The sequence below is a fragment of the Leptonychotes weddellii genome, chromosome 4 (assembly GCF_054177405.1).
Source record: "Leptonychotes weddellii isolate Sample4059 chromosome 4, ASM5417740v2, whole genome shotgun sequence".
NCBI lineage: Eukaryota > Metazoa > Chordata > Mammalia > Carnivora > Phocidae > Leptonychotes > Leptonychotes weddellii.
In genome coordinates, this window is record NC_138372.1 from 13222460 (window position 1) to 13240559 (window position 18100).

Sequence of the window (18100 nt, forward strand, 5' to 3'; positions counted from 1 at the left end):
GCTCTGTAAAGATGTGAATGAATGAACGAAGAGGAAGTTAAGTGCCGTCCCTCAGGGAAGCCAGGATGTGTATTTTGCAAAGTCTTTGTAAAGCCATGGCTTCAAATAACTTCTGGGTATGGGACCTGGGCCGGGTCACTGAACTCTGAGCCCACAAGTGGGTGACACCACTGGCCTTGAGGGTCTTTAGGAAAATTAAGTCACAGCATGGGAAAAACCCAGCACAGGCGATGCACAGGGGAAGTGAGTGCGGCCTCCCCCTGCCCTGAGCCCCCGCCTCTCCCCAAAGGTGGCTCTTTCTTATGCTTCTGAGTGTCTGTATGTCCCAGGAAGCAGCATGCTCAGTGTCACTCCTGGGGAATGTGCCCAAGAGGGACCGCTCTGCCCTGTCTGCCACATTCCCGCCAAGGGCCACAGGCCTGGTGGCTTCCTCTCTCTGGGCTCCAGATTCTAACCAGAGCGCTTCCAACTGTTCTCGGTCTGGGATTCCTGCTCAGCGCTGGTCCAGGCTAACAGGTGTCCGAGCACCCCTGGAGTATCATGTGTCCTTAGGGCTACCCTGTCTCTGATGTTGAAAGAAGCCACGGCACAGAATTCTGATTTCACCCCTTTTGTTTCCAGAGCGATGATAACCCGGCAGAAGGATTTAAAACCTCAGGAAGCTGGCAGTGTGTTCTGAACAGCAAGGATGACTCAGGGGCCCCTTGATAGAAGGGCTATTTCGGGTGCTTCTGTGGCTGGCAAGGCTGTAGAGAATGGGATTTTATCCTAACCTCTGCTCTTGACAGGTGAGGAAACTGGGTCTCAGAGGGGATGGGGCATGTCCAAGGTCATACAGGTAGTGAGAATAAGCAGAACCCAGACTGCTTGGACGGAAGTGGCTGGGTCCTTGGGGTCATGCTCTCTGCTCTTTGAAACAACAACATGAAGCACCGTGATCACATGTGGGTCATCACTGTTCCCAGAGTGCCAAACGGTTGTTGACCTGGGGCCAGTGACTGAGCTCAGCAGCTCTGCTCTGGGGGCTGGCGGCTCAAGGCACCTGCTCGGCCCCGCATCATCTCGCCTTCTCTGGAGGGTGGGGACCCCTTGTGGCCAGCAGTGGTAATGCAGCATTCCTGATGGGCTGCCCTGAGCCAGTGGCTGAAAGAAAGCTGTTAGGAAAAGCCAAAAAAACGTAGTTGCCTATGACCTTGAACTGAGACCGGTAGCTGAACCTCACAAAACAGTCCAGAATGCAGCCAAATCAAGTCAGGGTGGGCAGTGAGCTGGAAACACATTTACCCATCAATGACACCTGGCTGGCCCTTGGTCCTCAGGCCATTTGCCACACTCAGACACGTGCCTTAAAGGGGGTTTGCTGTCTGCGAGGCTGCAAACCCAGAGACAAGCCAGGTGGTAGGCTCTCGGTAATGCACAGGCGTTAGCTGAGGGAAGTCGGCGAGAATTACTTTAGACCCACCCAAGGTAGACTCCTCTATGCCAGGTCATTGCCACCTGCCCGGTCCTGGGAATGGGATGGTCCACGAAGGAAATCTGGGGTCAGGAGAAAGGACGCTGGCTGCTATAGTAGATGCTGGAAAGGAACGAATGTCAAATTTCACTGTTTGGTCCCAAATCTTCCAATACCAGGAGATTTCATCCTTCCAGTTAAAATAGAGAAAACTCTCACTAGGTCCTGCTTTACTGTCAAACAGTGTCCTCACTGCCTTTTTGCTGTAGGGACAATGAATGTTTGCTGAAACATGTTTGGATTTACTCCTATTGCTACTATCAACTTTTCTTCTTGTGAATTCTTTTTTTTTAAGAGAAAGAGCGAGAATGTGTGCATCTGTGGGGGCAGGGGAGGGGCAGAGATAGAGGGAGAGAATCTTAAGCAGAGCCCAACATGGGGCTCGATCTCACGACCCTGAGATCATGACCTGCGCCGAAATCAAGAGTTGGACGCTTAACTGACTGAGCCACTCAGGTGCCCCTCTTCTTGTGAATTTTTAAGGTATGAAGATAGTTCTCTAGCTTTACAAATAGACCTTTGATGTAAAGGGAGGCAGGGATCCAACATGGGTTCAGTCACCTTCAAGTCAGGAGACATGGCCTTTGAGCCTTGGATTTCTCCCACTTAAAAAAAAAAAAAAGGATTTGCTTATTTACTTTAGAGAGAGTGAGCGAGCAAGGGGGGGTTGCGGAGGGAGAGGGGGGAGAGAGAGTCCCAAGCTGACTCTGTGCTAAGGACACGGCCCAACTCGGGGCTCGATCTCACAACCTCGAGATAATGACCTGAGCCGTCAAGTGTCGGATGCTCAACTGACTGAGCTACCCAGGTGCCCAGATTTCTCTTTTTAAAACAATTCTCTGTATGTTACTAATATCCTGCTTTGTGGGGGCCCTTGGTGGCTCAGTCAGTTAAGCAACTGACTCTTGGTTTCAGCTCAGGTCATGATCTCAGGGTTGTGAGACTGAGCCCCTCATTGGGCTTGGTGCATGTGAAGTCTGCTTGGGGTTCTCTCTTCCTCTCCTTTTGCCCCTCCCACACCCCCGCTCTCTCTCTCTAATAAAAATAAATAAATATTTTTTCATTAAAGATTTTAATTTATTTATTTGTCAGAGAGAGTGTGTGTGAGTGAGCAAGCGCGCGCAAGCAGGGGGAGTGGGAGAGGGAGAAGCAGGCTCCCCGCCTGCTTCTCGAGCAAGGAGCCCGATGCGGGGCTCGACCCCAGGACCCTGGGATCATGACCTGAGCCGAAGGCAGACGCTTAACCGACTGAGCCACCCAGGCGTCCCCCAAATAAATAAATCTTTAAAAAATATCCTGCTTTGTTAAAGCTGGAGGCCCTCCACCCTGTGAGAACTTTGGTGTAAAGGAGGCTCTGAGCCTCCAGGAATTAAGAAAGAAAAACTTTGCCAGTCATGTCTTTACCTCTCCACTTCTAGTCCTTTCTGTCGTTCACATGTGTGGTGAAAAACATTTCTTTCCCGCACTTTCTTTGCTTCTACCTCTTATTTTTATTCTTGACACAGGAGCCAAAGTGATCCCTTTACAACACAAGTCATAGGCATGAGGCATCTTTTGGGGGTGAAGGAAATGGTCCAAAATTGGGTCACGGTGATGGTTGCACAACTCTGTGTATTGACTAAATATCACTGAATTGTACACTCAGAATGCGGGATTTTGTGGTATGTAAATTATGCTGCAGGAAAGTCAAGTCATTTCAATCCTGTGCTCAAAACTCTCCCGGGGATCCCACGTCCCCTGGAGTAAAAATCAGTCATGGTGACAGCCCTCAAAGGCCCAAGTGACCGTCCGTCCCCTGCTTTCTTCTTGCTCATTCTGCTCCGGCCACATGGCCTTGCTCTTCCCTCTTCCTGAATGCTCTTCCCTCTGATTTCCACACCTCCACTCTCCCTCACCTTTCTTTCTTTCTTTTTTTTTTTTAAAGATTTTATTTATTTATTTGAAAGAGAGAGAGACAGAGCACACAGGGGGAGAAGCAGAGGGAGAGGGAGAAGCAGGCTCCCCACTGAGCAAGGAGCCCATCATGGGGCTCGATCCCAGGACCCCGGGATCATGACCTGAACCGGAGGCAGACACTTAACCATCTGAGCCACCCAGGCGCCCCTCCCTTACCTCTTTGCTTAACTGCCACTCTCCCAGGGTGGACAAATGCACCCACCACATGCCTCACCTCCCTTCCTTGATTTTTCTCCATTGCCCTTAAGACTACCTGACTTTCTGCCTGTTTTGCTTTTAAAAGTCTCATTTATGGTCTGTCTCCTACTAGCATGCAGGCTCCCCAGGGGCTGAGATTGGTTTTTTGGTGCTCTCCAGTGAATCCCCAGTGCCTGGAACAGCGCCTGGCACAGATGCTGAGCTCCACATCTATTTGCGGAATGAATGAAAGCAAGCAACGTGACTGAGCGGTAGGAACGCTTCACGGTGAGAATACATGGAAGGAGGTTATTTCTTCTTTTTCTTTTCTTTTTTTTTTCCTTCTGGCACAACTCCTTCCCAGCAGCTACAGTTGGGGATCTCCGAAGACTGGCTAAAAGCAAATGAAGAGTGCTACCCCAGCTGAGAGTAAATGGAAGCGTCTTTAATCACTGTTCTCAGCTCTTCAGTTGGTCATTTCCAGAGCTCTGTTCTGGGGGGATGGATGCTACTGAGCATGACCGTAGTCCGCAATGGGCAGAAGAGTGAGTGGTCCTTCTGAGGCTAACGCTGGCCCGTCTCCTCCCCTGGCTTCGGACAACGTGATCCAAAGGCTCACGGTAACCCTCCGAAGAAGAACCTGATGTCAGCTGTATTTATAGACTCCCTTGTGTCTGGCCTACCTAAGAAGACTCAGGGTCGCCAGCCCCTTTAGCTGATCCATGGTGCAGCTCAGGGGTGCCCAATCTCTGGGGGGCAAAGCTCCAAAGCGACTCTGAGGGCCTAAGAAACTGCATAAGCACCAACCACCGTCGGCCAGTCAAATGCCTCCAAGGACTCACACATCAGGTGTCATGATTTCAAGACTATGAGGATGCCATGGTGACTCCCAGGAGTCATGGTCAAGGTTGCTTTGGGTCATCACATATCTTTTCAACCAGGAGACCTTGAAAATGGGACTGCTGCCAGGGGCAGGTCTGTGAAGACGTTTGCCATTAGAAAGGGCCCACGTGCTCAAGAAGGCTGGGAATCACGGGTCCAGGGGAAGCGGCCTGGCCTGTGGCATGAGAGAAACCTGGGTTCGAATCCCCACATCACCGCAGTCTGAACAGAGGTCAGTTATTCAATCATGTGGGTTCTCAGCTGCCTCATCTGGCAGATAGAATAAAAGAATATTGACTCTCCAGGGCCGGCGTGAGGCCGTGTGTTCATCTGTCTTTGGAGACTGCCCGGCCATTGATAGAGACACGGCTGCTTTTAGCCGGCCACTAGTCCAGGCACTGACATGGCTCAGCAGAGACCCACCAGACTTACCTGTCCGGTAGGTGGCAGCAATGAGAGGAACCTCTGCAGAGAAGCAGCCGAAGAGCTCTAAACCGGGGTTCAACACTTCCTCACTTACTTTTCTTTAAACAAAATTTTAAATTGTGATAAAATGCACATAACAAAATTTACCATCTAACCATCTTTAAGTGTGCAGTTCAGTCGAATTAAGAATGCTCCCGTTGTCGAGTTATGGGTTCCCACTTCCGCCAAGCAGAATCTAGATAAATCAGTGTATGTCTTGTCTCGCACGCTCTTCACGCTTCCCACAGTTCCCACTGCATCCTGACAGGACCCTTTTACCACCTGACCCTCTGAAGATGGTCTTAGCTTTTCTTTCTTTCTTTCTTTCTTTTTTTAAAGATTTTATTTATTTATTCATGAGAGACAGAGAGAAACAGAGGGAGAAGCAGGCTCCCAAGGAGCGGGAAGTCCGATGCGGGACCTGATCCCAGGACCCTGGGATCATGACCCGAGCTGAAGGCAGACGCTCAACCATCTGAGCCACCCAGGCGCCCTGGTCTTAGCTTTTCAAAAAAAGAAAAAAAAAATCAAGGGCTGGGGGCACCTGGGGGTGCTCAGTTGGGGAAGCGTCTGACTCTTGATTTCGGCTCAGGTCATGGTCTCAGGGTCATGAGATCGAGCCCCGTGTCGGGCTTGGCGCTGGGTGGGGAGTCTGCTTGAGAGTCTCTCTCTCTCCCTCTGCCCCTCCCCCTTCTCTCTCCCTCTTGTAAAAAAAATCAAGAGCTGAGGATAGACAGCTTCTGTATGACAGCAGAGTTCTGTTTACACTACAGTGTTGGCCTTGAAAACTGCATAAATTAAGTTTTTGTGAAACTAAACATTCTTACAACATACCAAGTAGGGTTGGTTCTTCCAAAGAGCCCTGTGGAGAATCTTTCTGTACAGTGAGGGGACCCTTTGTAACTGGGAACGACCCCTTTGTTACTGTGTCTTGTCCATACAGTGGGCTTTCTTCAAGTGAGGCAGGTCTGTGCAGAGCTTTCCAGGTATTTCCAAACAACCCCTCTAGGAGTTCACAGAAATCTCATCAAACGGCTGGAAAGGAGACATCACACACTCCCACATGCCTATCACGTTGTCAATAATGAGATTCCCCTGGCCTGCAAAGACCAAAGGATCTCATCTAAATCTAAAGAAGCAGCATTTTCTCCCTCCTATCACGTTGTCAATAATGAGATTCCCCTGGCCTGCAAAGACCAAAGGATCTCATCTAAATCTAAAGCAGCAGCATTTTCTCCCTCCTATCACGTTATCAATAATGAGATTCCCCTGGCCTGCAAAGGCCAAAGGATCTCATCTAAATCTAAAGAAGCAGCATTTTCTCCCTCCTGGCGGGAGTCATGTGTGCAGGGAGCGATAAGTCGGGAAACGAAGGAGGACATTATCTCTTGACTGCGGGTCCAGAAAACAAACCTGGAAGGAAATGATATAAACTGCATCTAACAGAAACAAAATCCGCTCCAAATACACACACACACACACACACACACACACACACGCTAAGCACACAGACAGAGGTAGCCAGAGAGGGAGGGAGGCCGGGCAGGAAGGGGGCTGGAGAAAGGGAGGCTCTGACTGTCCCCCGCCCCCCCAGGGATGAGGTTCACCCTGGAAAGAATCGCCTCAGGGAGCCCATCTGGATAGACTGTAAGGATCTGGGATGAATTCTTGAGGGAATGAGTAAGGCTTTATCACCCCCCCACCCTTCAATTCCCCTCTCTTTGATTGGGCCATGCAAAGTGGTGAGGCCAGCACCAGCAACCCGGGACCCCGGACATTCCTCTGCATGCCTGACCTCTCCTCGCTCTCATCCGGGGGACAAAAGCCTGGTCTGTCTGAGGACAAGGCAACTGGGGAGTGCAGTTCCATGTGAGGGACATAAATCACGTCCAATGTGATATCAGCTATCACGGAGATGAAAAGGCCAGGTGACCGCACGGCAGTCTGCTCTGCATGTCAGCTGGTATCTAGTGGCGACTCAGAAATCGTTTTCAGCCAAGTGGGAGCTTAAGGATTCAAGGGCCAGGAGGCGGAAATGAATCTCCGTGAGCTTATCCACAAGCTCTTTTGCCTTGGGTTTATTTTGCAGACATCGGGGGTGGTAATGTTGGTCCAACTTCGTAGGGGCTGGGAATGAAGTTGAAGAGAGAGAGATCTTGCAGCAAAGGTGTTTTCTTTTTTTTTTTCATCAACAAAATTCTAGAATTTGATTTTATAATCCCCCTTCTTCGTTTCTTTATCATCATTATTGTCATCACAGCTTACTTTGGGAGAGGCTAAGTGCTTTCTGTGCATATTATTTCATAACTCTTCATGAGGATCCCAGGAGGTAAGCAGGACTACTCCCATTCTAGGATGGGAAAAGCATGCCTCAGAGACACTAAGCAGTTTGTCCCAGTTCACACAGTAAGTGGCGTCGTGACATTTGATTATTCCTACACGTTCTCTCCTACCCTCCTGTCCCTTTCCCCTTGGCTATCAAATAGAACCTTGAACCAGACTAGGTTTATGGACAACCGTGACATCTTCCAAAATTGTATATTAAATACAGAACACACACAACCTGCCAAGATGAACATTTCCAATTTGGCTGATTCAGGAGACGCATTAGCAGGTTAAAATTTGCTAAAAGGTTAACATCCTGATTTGTGCACCAGGCCCAGGGTACCTTTTGTTTTGGTAATCTCTGGTACATCCGCCAAACCAAGTGGGTGAACAGATACTGCCAAGGGGGAGAAAGCATGGTCCTGGGTTCTGGGCACTGTGCTAGATGGTCTCTCTGTATTGTCACAGTAATGGTCACAACCTTTCCTTTTTGTTGTTTGTTTTTAAAGATTTTATTTTTAAGTAATCTCTACACCAACGTGGGGCTTGAACTCACAACCCCGAGATCAAGGGTCGCTCGTTCCACCGACTGAGCCAGCCAGGAGCCCCATCCACTGCTTTTTGAAGTAGATCCTTGGTGTTTATCACAGCAAAGGTCTGTTAGAAGTAAACTTGCTCAGTTTGAAAATAGCTGTATTTTGTCCTTTATCTTGAACGATAGTTTCACCAAACATAGAATTTTAGATTGACCGTTCTTTTTCTTTTTCCTCTGGCTTCTACTGTTGTTTTGAGATGTCTCATCAGTCTAGCTGAGCTTTCTTTGTAAGTGATCTTTTCTTTTCTCCCCCCCCCCCCGCTTTTAAAATCTCTTCATCCTGGCAGTTCTACAATCTCACTATGATGGGTGTGGGTATAAAATAGTTGTCCTAGTCAAGACTCATGCTCCTTGAATCTCAGGAATCAATTCTGGAAAATGCTCAGTCAATAAACTGTATCTCTCTCCCACTGTCTTCTTTCACAGGTGATATTAGACAACCATTAAGCTCTGAACTTCTCTCCATATCCTAGCTCCTTACCTCTCCCTGGTGCATCGTGGGTAATTCCTTTCTTTTTTTTTTTTTTTAAAGATTTTATTTATTTATTTGACAGAGAGAGACACAGCGAGAGAAGGAACATAAGCAGGGGGATTGGGGGAGGGAGAAGCAGGCTTCCTGCTGAGTAGGGAGCCCGATGTGGGGCTCGATCCCAGAACCCTGGGATCATGACCTGAGTCAAAGGCAGATGCTTAATGACTGAGCCACCCAGGTGCCCCCACTGCAGGTAATTTCTTCACATTAATCTTCCGATTCATGATCTCTCTCCCTTTGTCTAATCTGCCATTTAACCCATAAAGTTTTCATCCCAATGACTTTTTTTTTTCACTTCTAGAAGTTTCAATTTGATTTATTTTCAAATCTCCCTGTTCCCCCCACTCCCCGGTGTCTTCTACTTTCAACTTATTGACAATGTTTCAATTTAGGTCTTTAATAATTGTAAACCTACTTATTTTTTTTAGGGGGGCTCCTTCAGCCGGTTCTATCAAAGACTGAGGGTCTATCCCTGATGCTTGTTGTTTCTGTAACTTTCCCATGTGGTGGGTCTTTAACTTGGGTGTTTTAGAAGTCTGGATTATGAGCTCGTTTTTCAAGCTGGTCTTATATGGGATCCATCTGTGTGGCCTGGATTGAGGACCTATTTTCTCCGAGTAGTCTGGTGTCAGTTGTTTGACTTGGGGGATTCCTGGATCCTGTAGGTGATAAACATCTTAACCCTAAATCCAAGTGAGGCATGGTCCTGTGTCTCTGAATTCCCCCAAGAGATATTTTTTTTTCCTCCCTCCAGCCAGGGAACATGCTTACGGCTCTCATTTTCTGCTTCCTCCTTGTTTCTCATCTCTGAATGATTTCCTTTAATTTGGGGAGTGCTGCTTTATAACTCTTTATTCCATTCGAAACGGATGGTGCAGTGATTGCTGGCGAGGGACGGTCAGGGCAGAGAGCACGGATCAACCTGCTGGTGGTAATAAGTCTGTAGGACAAACTCCGCCATCTCTTTGCATGAGCAGCCCCGCCAAACGGCAGAGCCCCAGATTGTGTAACGGCCAAGATCCAGCAGCAGCCAGCATCTCTGAATGTCCCTGTGAGCATGAGTGTGCATCCATGGACCTCAGGGCCTAAGCCAGGTCACTGGTGACACATCATGAACTTGGCCATTGCTCTTCCATCTCTCTGGCAATGACTTTCTCCACTTGGGTCTCTCACCCGGCAGGGGCCTCCTGGTGTCCTCTAGGATGCTGTGGAATTCTCAAAAACAACCCCACCTGAGTTCCCTTTCATTTTTAAAAGGTGCCACACAGCTTTTACAGAGTTTCGGTCATTTTCAAAAAAGATCCAATTTTTCCTTGTATTTTCTTATAAGAAATTCTTCTTCTTTTTTTTTTTTTTAAAGATTTTATTTATTTATTTGAGAGAGAGAATGAGAGAGAGAGAGCATGAGAGGGGGGAGGGTCAGAGGGAGAAGCAGACTCCCTGCCGAGCAGGGAGCCCGATGCGGGACTCGATCCCGGGACTCCAGGACCATGACCCGAGCCGAAGGCAGTCGCTCAACCGACTGAGCCACCCAGGCGCCCTTATAAGAAATTCTTTATCAGACCATTTCCTCCTGATTTTCATCTGCAAAAACATGAGGTCACTGAGATGGCAGCACACTTTGGGCAGTTGTGCTTGGATGGGCAGAGCTTTTGCTCGGAGAATGTGTAAGCAGGGGTCTGAGGCTGGCCCTGCGCTGCCTAGCTGGGGGAGTCAGGACCAGAGGGCACCTCTCCGTGTCCTCATCTGGAAATGGCCCAAGAATCCCTAACTTGCAGGGCTGCTGGGAAGGTTCCAGGGGATGAGGTCTGGAAACACCTGTTACAGCGGGGATTCGATAAATATCAGCCCCTTCTGCTCTCTGTATCTTTGGTGCCTAATAAATGCAAACAAGAAGGCTGTAGCTGGGTGGCATGGGAATTTCTCAGGAAGCAGGAGCAGCTTCTCGGCTCCGCACAAGCCCTCAATGAGGGCAGTCTGTAGACCCTCCCCAGCTACCACTTGCTGAAAACCAGCCTGCGCGGGGCTTGGAGGAGCCCTTTCCCACCACAAGGTGGTGCTGTGGCGACCACCAGCGGAATCCAGGGCCAGGAACTACGCTAGGGGCTTCCTGGAATGCCATTCACGTTAGAGAGGGTGAGGGCGCCCTGCCAGGGGGTGGGCTGACCACATTGCTGAGCACCTGTGCCCCCGGGACCCCTGAGAGGAGCCATAAAAGGGGTCTGGCCCTGGCCCTGCCTTTACCAGCTGTGCAGTCGGGACAGGTTGGGTAAACGCTCAGCTAAAAAATTAAAGGGCGGGGGGCTCCTGGGGGGCGCAGTCAGTTAAGCATCCAACTCTTGGTTTCGGCTCTGGTCATGATCTCAGGGTCGTGAGATCGAGTCCCGACCGAGGTTCAACGCTCAGTGGGGCGTCTGCTTGAAGATTCTCTCCCTCTGCCCCTTCCCCCATTCATGTTCTCTCTCAATCAATCTTTAAAAATGAAAGGGACAAGTCGAGGGTCCCTGTGGGCGGTAGAGAGAGGCCTGCTGTGGGAGTCTTCACTTACATCTGTGTGACTGTGGACAAGCTCCCCGGGCTCTCTGAGCCTCTTCTCTTGAGCACCGGATAGCACGGCCCTCCCTCCCAGGCTGGCTGTGACGGCTGATGACACCACGTGGGAAGGGCACTCACTCAGCTGGCTTCACGAAGTGCGGCTCACCCAGCCCCAGCCCTGGGGAAGCCGAGTGAGAAGAGAGGCCCCCAGGACATGCAGATGGGCGGGCAGGTGCAGCGGCAGGTGGGGATGCCGAAGGATGGGGAGGGAATGTGGTTGGCAGGGAGGTCCCATCCTGTCTGAGTTCTCCCCAGGGAGTCTGGCTGACCTCTGTCCCCTGAGCCCTGCGCAGGTCCTGACACACGGGAGGTCCTCTCAGCAGGTCTCTGCTGACCGGTGGACAAACAAACACAGGAAGGGAAAGAGGTGCTAATATCAGAGACTCGAGGCAGCACCTGCATCCTGGTCTCTGCGTTCCATTCGACAGATCAGGCCCCTGAATTCTGGACCCTGCTCACCTCTCCAACCTTACTTCTCCCAACTTCCCAGAGAAACCTGGGCTCCTGTCGCCTGCCCTCCCCAGACCGTTCACCTTCCTCCCTCTGGATCTTCGCTATTGCCAGTCCCGAGCTCAGAAGCATCCTGTCTTCCTCCCAGCTTGTCAAGGCTCACCTTTTCTTCCAGGCTTGCCACCACCTCCCTGAAGCCATTCCTGCCTTCTGGAAGGAAAGGCTCTCTCCTTTGAACTGCTTCATGTCTAGGCCCATGCGATGCAGCATTTGCTACTGTTATTTATGTTCTAAGGCTGGTATCTATTCTAATTAGATTATAGGCAACTTGAGGGCAGCAAGCTTATCATGAGATGCGGCATAAGAGAAGGGTTCATAGGAAATGGTTTGGAGTCAGACGCACCCGCCTTAGCATCCCAGATGTGCTGTGTGTAATCCCAGATTACTAGCTGTGTGTCCTCGGACAAGTCACTTAACCTCTCTGGGCTTCTGGCTCCCCATCGGTAAAAACAGAAAATGTAACGCCTGCTTCCAGGTGTAATAATGCCCACACCTTCCAAGATCGAGATGGGTCCTCTTTCCACCCGGCACAGAGCGGGTGCTCCACGAATATCAGCTCCCTTCCCCACTCTCCACCTTGGAAAGATGGTTTCTTGTTTTGGAGGTGAGCAGTTGTTCTCTATCAAACTTCAGAAGAGCGTGGCAGGGTGAACTAAAAACCATGCTTTCCACTGTTGTCTGAGCCTGTGATCCAGGCTCAACCACGGTCCCTGCAATCTCCAGCAACCGCTAGATGACAAATTGTAGAATCACCCGAATGGAAATGCAACCGGGGACTTGTCACCTGATTAGCAGTGTCCCAAATACCCGGCTGCTCATGACAGCTCAAGAGATCATTACCTCCCGTCTGAGTTTCCAAAGAAGCCCCTGCGCCAACCTTCCTGATAACTAGGATGCACCCTGGGGAGATCATTCCCAACCACGACATTGTCCTCGCGGTTCCAGGTTTGTAACTTCCAGTAGAGAACTTCCTAGCTAACCAAAGGCAGAGCTGTTTGAGGCTCTGAACCTGAGCGCTCAGCTCCTAAAAGGCAAGGGTGTGCTCTCGGACAGAGTAAGTCAGGGGGAAACAGAGCGTCTCGCTACCCATGGAGCTGGCATCTCCACGCTCCCTCCCGGAAGTGGGAAATCTGCAGTCGTGGCTTTCCACGACTTTGCTTGCTTAGGAAGCTAATAGCGAAATTCACAGCTCAGTTATCGCAACTGGGTAATCACAGGAGAACATATAATAACAGGAACAGTGACAAACCTAGTGGTTGCCGAATGCTGACTACTTGCCAGCCATTCTGCTGAGTGCTTACATATATTATCCCCCTTGCTCAGCCTCTGAAGAAAGTACTACTAGACCCATTTCACAGGCGAGGAGATTGAGGCACAGGGACTAAGTGCATGCACCTGTTTGTGGAGCTAGTGAGCAGCAGAGCTGGAATTTGGATCCAGGCCTGGCTGCGGGGTCCGAGCTCCTTCTGCTCCAGGCCCTGCTCCCCTGCATCTGAGCTTCCCAGTTGCCTCAGGCCTCTACTCACACACGTGTTCTTTCTGCTCCTGATGTCTACATTTATCCATAAGTTGTTGCATTTGAGGCTGTATTCCCTGAGAAGTCCTGCAAGTCCTTTGAGGGAGATGGGGCTTTGCATAAGTTAATAAATGGACATTTGAGAAAATGAGTGAAGAAATAAACAATAATGAAGAACATTCTAGAGACCTGAAAGCTCAGAGTTCACATGGTTCATCCCGTGCTGGGGTGGCAGGGACAGGAGCCCCAAATCTCAGACCCTGTCATTAAAATGCCAAGTATGGGGGACACACTGACCCACAGGTGGGAACTCTTTATCTTCTGTTGCAAAACAGGCCAGGCCATGTTTTACAAGACGGCAGTTTGACAAATACTGGCTAGGCAGGCTTGATGATCGCGGGCATCTTAGCTACAAGGAAAAACCCCAACAGTTTCCGTTACAGAATGCTGTGAACTGAGATAGTTAATTAATATGTAAATCAATGGGACTTGCGGTGTTTTCTTCCCTGGTTGGAATCCACCCAACCCCCATGGGAGTACGCCTTCACTACAGAGCGTCTGGATTCTTCCACGCTTATCAACACAGAGGACTAACCTACACAAAATTCTGAGTGAGGGGAGGCCCAGGGAGGGAAGGAAACTGAGAATGGCCACGAGAGGTGGGATCTGTCCACGAGACTGGGAGACTGGGGGGGTGGTGGTCACCAGGGCTGACCATGGCCAGGAAAAGGAACACTCCTAGAGACCATCCCCTCCCTAGTTCTGTGCTCACCACGGAAATTCTGGCAGATAATCTGTTTCCGCAGGAGCTTGGGCAGTGAGCATGGACATCTGCTCCATCTGCTGTCATCAGAGGGTGACAACTATTGGTGACCTAATGAATCAGCATTCAGTTCCCAGCACTGTGTCGTGTGAGTTTGCTTGATGGGACTCTGATTAGCTCTGGGTGCAAAAGAGACAGAATCATGTTTCTGAAAATCGTAGGAGCAGACCTGGGGACGTGTGGGCCACGCAGGCACTGTAGGGCTTGGGGCTCTGTCGCCATGCCAGCAGCCCCCCTGGACAACATCTGAACATGAGCAGCCTTAGCAGATGCCCTGGACAGAACCTAACATCCCCCAGGCCATAGGCCACTGATGCTCGGATGAAACTGACCCGTTCCTAAATTCCTAACCACCCCGGGGCAGAGTAGTAAGCTTCCCGTCACCAGAAGCAATTAAGCAGAGGCTGGTAGACACCTCTGATGGATGAGGCCAAGGGGATCCTGTATGCGTGGAGGTCTGAACCAGAGGATTCTGAACAGTCCCTTGGAACCTGCATATAGAACTTTGTACTTCTGGTGTTCGTGGGATGGGAGAATGAACTGAGGCCCTTGCTGACCGACCCCAAGGATGTTGTGAAATGCCCTTGGATCACCAAACTGTGATCAGACTGAGAGTTGAGTGGCCCTTCCAATGTTCTAATGCTTTTAACACTCAAACCACCTACCGTATCATAGCCAGTGATCAAGCATTTCCTACGTGTCAGGCTGGTGCAAGGTGCCCACTATGTGCTGTTTTCTTTATCCTCATTGTATCTCCGCACGAGGTGGGTATCATTAGTTCTACTTCACTCACGAGGAAGGCTTGAAGAACGTATGTAACCTGCACCGGGTCACAGGGTTAGTCGTGGAGTCAGGATTTGAACCCAGGGCTCTCCAACCCTGAGCCCATGATTTTAACCCTGTGTCACGGAGAACTGTGGCCTTCTGGGTAGTTACTGGCAGATTCTTCTATAACTTCTCATAGAGTTAACCCTCCTACATTACAGTTAGGAGGAGGAAGCACGTCTACAAATGCCTAGACTGGGTGGTAGGAAAGACAGGCCAGGGAGATAGGTTGATTTCTGGAGGACCCCCAAATGGTAAGTGGACTCATCTAGTAGGCACTGGGGGCTGGTGGCTCTGCCCTGTGGGTTGATGGTGGAGCAGAGAGGTCAAGCCCCAGAGGCCAGGCGAGACAAGCCCTCCAAGCCTCGCCTTCTTCATACAACCGTGACTACCCAGGTTCCCCGTGTGAATAAATGCATTTCAGCAGGTGGCAACTGCCAAAGTCAAGGGTGTCTTTATCTCCAAGAGGATGTAAGTGCCTTTCCAAGGGAGTCAGCGGCCTAATCTGCGGCCAAGCCTGGCAGAAAGACCCTGTTAGTTTAGATGAAAACAGCAAATGGATCCCACGTTCTGCTGAATCATTCCTCCCCTGGGAACTGCCATCTAAAGATGTTCCTGTCTTATGGCAAGCTCAGAAGCGGTGTGCGTTACAGCCCTGGAGACATCCGCCTGGATAAGCTAATGGAGACGGGAGAAAGGAGTTCTTGTTTCCTGAGGGTCCACTGGGTGGCAAGCACTGTGTTGTCACATCCACTACACGGAAAGGCTAGTGGAGGGGCTAGAGTTGAACGCTGGGTCTGCCGTACATACATGATCACACCTCTGCCCTGTCCCAGGTCCCGTTCCAGGGGCTGGTGACACAGGGGAGAAGGAAATGGCAGAGCCCCTGCCTTCAACCTCTTCACAGGCAGAACAGGAATATCAATACCTACATTTTAGCTTTGTTTGTACGTTATGCAAAGTGCTTAGCACTGTGCCTGGTACGTGGTTAAGTGTTCAATAAACAGAAGTTACTAAATCCCAGAACCAGCCTGAGAGGCATCAGTATCCCTATTTTACCAATTAGCCTGAAGCTCAGAGGTGGAGTGACTTGCCTTCAGAGCACCCAGAGAGTTAACAGAGTAGCAGAGCCTGAATTTGAACTCGGGTTTCTAGACTCTAGGTCCAGTGCTCCTTCTTGATGTCATCTGCCTTGGCTGCCCCGATCCCTTGCATCTTGAAGATACAGGAAAAGCAATCAGGTGGCACCAACTTACAGATGGAGCAGGGATGGGGGGGCCAGGACCCACTTAATGAACACACTCCAGGGCCCAGAATGCAGCAGGCCCAGCAGGCTATTATTTGAGGAATGAATATGCCGACAGGAGGGCTGGCGCATCTCAGATGTCTTGCTGACTACGTGGACAGGGCTATGGGGCAGAGACAATGTGTAATGCCTCTAATTAATTCCCCTCAAATCCTTTTGGAACGAAGAGGAGAATAAATGCATCAATAAACTGAAACAGGACTGATTTTTTGGTTCACGTGGCCATTTCCTGGCTCAGCCTGCTACCATGAGTCAGTCTGAGTTGGGCTTACTTTCTAACTACTTAATTTTTGAAACCTTTTAAAGCAAACACATAGAAAAATGAACACTCCGTTACGATCTGGGGCCCAGAGCCTCTCAGCGAGTGCTTGGACGGTGGCTCTTCTTGGCACCCGGTGCTGCTCCCTTACCCCCCTGCCACCTGCCAGAGCCAGAAATACCCTTGGTTAGAGGGTCCGTCACTCCCAAAGCATATTCATCCCGTTGGCTGGCAGATGGGCCATCGGAAGGGGCCCGTTCATCTCTGGGAATTCTGGCTGCATGCATTTCCTGCCCAAAGGCACAAACATTTGTTGGCAGGTGCACATTTTGTCTCAGTTCGGAGTGGGCAGGATCATTGCACGGGGTGTGTGCATGCTGACGGATCTCGCCTGCGGGGCAGTCTGGAAGTGGAGGGGCCCAGGTGCCTTGGGTCACCGGGAGGCTGGCCCAGGTCATGGGGGTCTATGCATTGTCCTCTGCAGGCAGCACTCATGGTGAACTTCCTGGCTGCATTCATGGGCCTCCGTGAATCAACTACTAACAGGTATTGGGCACCTCCTACGGACCAAGTCCTGGGAAAGAGCTGAAGCCAACAGGCAGGTCTTTCATGACGCTGACCACCCTCTGGTCGGGGAGGGAGACCCGTAGGCCGCCCAAGCAGGATGGTCCCCATTTAGGGCTTGGGTACTGGGCGGGAATCCCAGCTCTACCACCTCCCGGCTCTGCCTTTGGGCAAATCTCTTCAGCTCTCTGGGTCTCTGCCTCATTTTCCACCATTCTATAAAACGGGACAAGGAATACCCGCCTCGTGAGGATGTCGCGAGGATCAGTTAACACTGCGCCATTAGGCCTAAGCACGGCATCCCGCCCTGTTGCGGCCAACATCCCAAACAGAAGCAAGCCCGCGCTGTATCCTCTGAGAGAGAGCAAAAACAAGACGTCACCTCGCCAGGTCTAGTTCGCAAAGTGAACAAGCGCCTCCCACCAGCTGCCGACTCCTCCATGAGAACAGCTCTGTCCCCAGAAGCCAGGGCGCCGATGTCCTAAGATATGGACGCCCCATGTGACTTCCACAGCCTCCTGAGAACATGGCTGTTTTTCTACCAAGAACAAGCTGATGAACACGGGTAACCTTGGGACTCATGAGTGTATGTTTTCCCTTTAAGAGCCTGCCGTGCGTGTGTGTGCGCTATTTGGTAAACCTGGCCTTCCAAAGTCTGACTAGTTTGCACCTTTTTGCAAGAAACACTTTTTTAAAAAAAGATTTATTTGTTTGACAGACAGAGAGAGCGAAAGAGGGAACACAAGCAGGTGGAGTGGGGGAGGGAGAAGCAGGCTTCCCGCTGAACTGGGAGCCTGATGCGGGGCTCGATCCCAGGACTCTGGGATTATGACCTGAACCGAAGGCAGACGCTTAATGCCTGAGCCATCCAGGCGCCCCAAGAAAATCTTTTTTAAAGATTTATTTATTTGAGAGAGAGAGTGTGCGTGCGTGGGCAAGGAGGGGCAGAGAGAGGGAGAATCTCCAGCAGACTCCCCACTGAGTGCAGAGCCTGACCCGGGGCCCGATCTCACAACCCCAAGATCATGACCTGAGCCAAAATCAAGAGTCAGACGTTTAACTGACAGCGCGCCCCAGATACCCCAGATATACTCTCATTTTCCCCTGTGTTTCATAGAAATCAGTGCAGTGGAGACAGGTCGGGTGACTTGCAGAGTGCTGGGTCTGGGACTCCCAGCAGACACTCTAACTGCAGAGCCCACAGGCACGCGGCTCCTAAGCTGGCAGCTTCTCAGTGGGGAAGAGCCGAGTGGCCCG

At 50.6% G+C, this 18100-nt stretch overlaps 1 protein-coding gene across 5 annotated transcripts in view; it reads right to left on the minus strand.

Annotated features, from left to right (window-relative positions):
- The window catches only part of TMCO4 (transmembrane and coiled-coil domains 4), an 82741-nt gene that overhangs the window by 14066 nt on the left and 50575 nt on the right, over nt 1–18100 (minus strand). The window contains exon 13 of one of the 5 annotated variants that reach the window (XM_081817626.1): nt 6294–6406. The exons of the other annotated variants lie outside the window; for them this stretch is intronic. Coding sequence (XP_081673752.1) covers nt 6375–6406 — 32 coding nt within the window. The 3' untranslated portion in view covers nt 6294–6374. Of the gene's footprint in view, nt 1–6293; nt 6407–18100 lie in introns of those variants that run through there. 5 annotated transcript variants of the gene reach the window in all.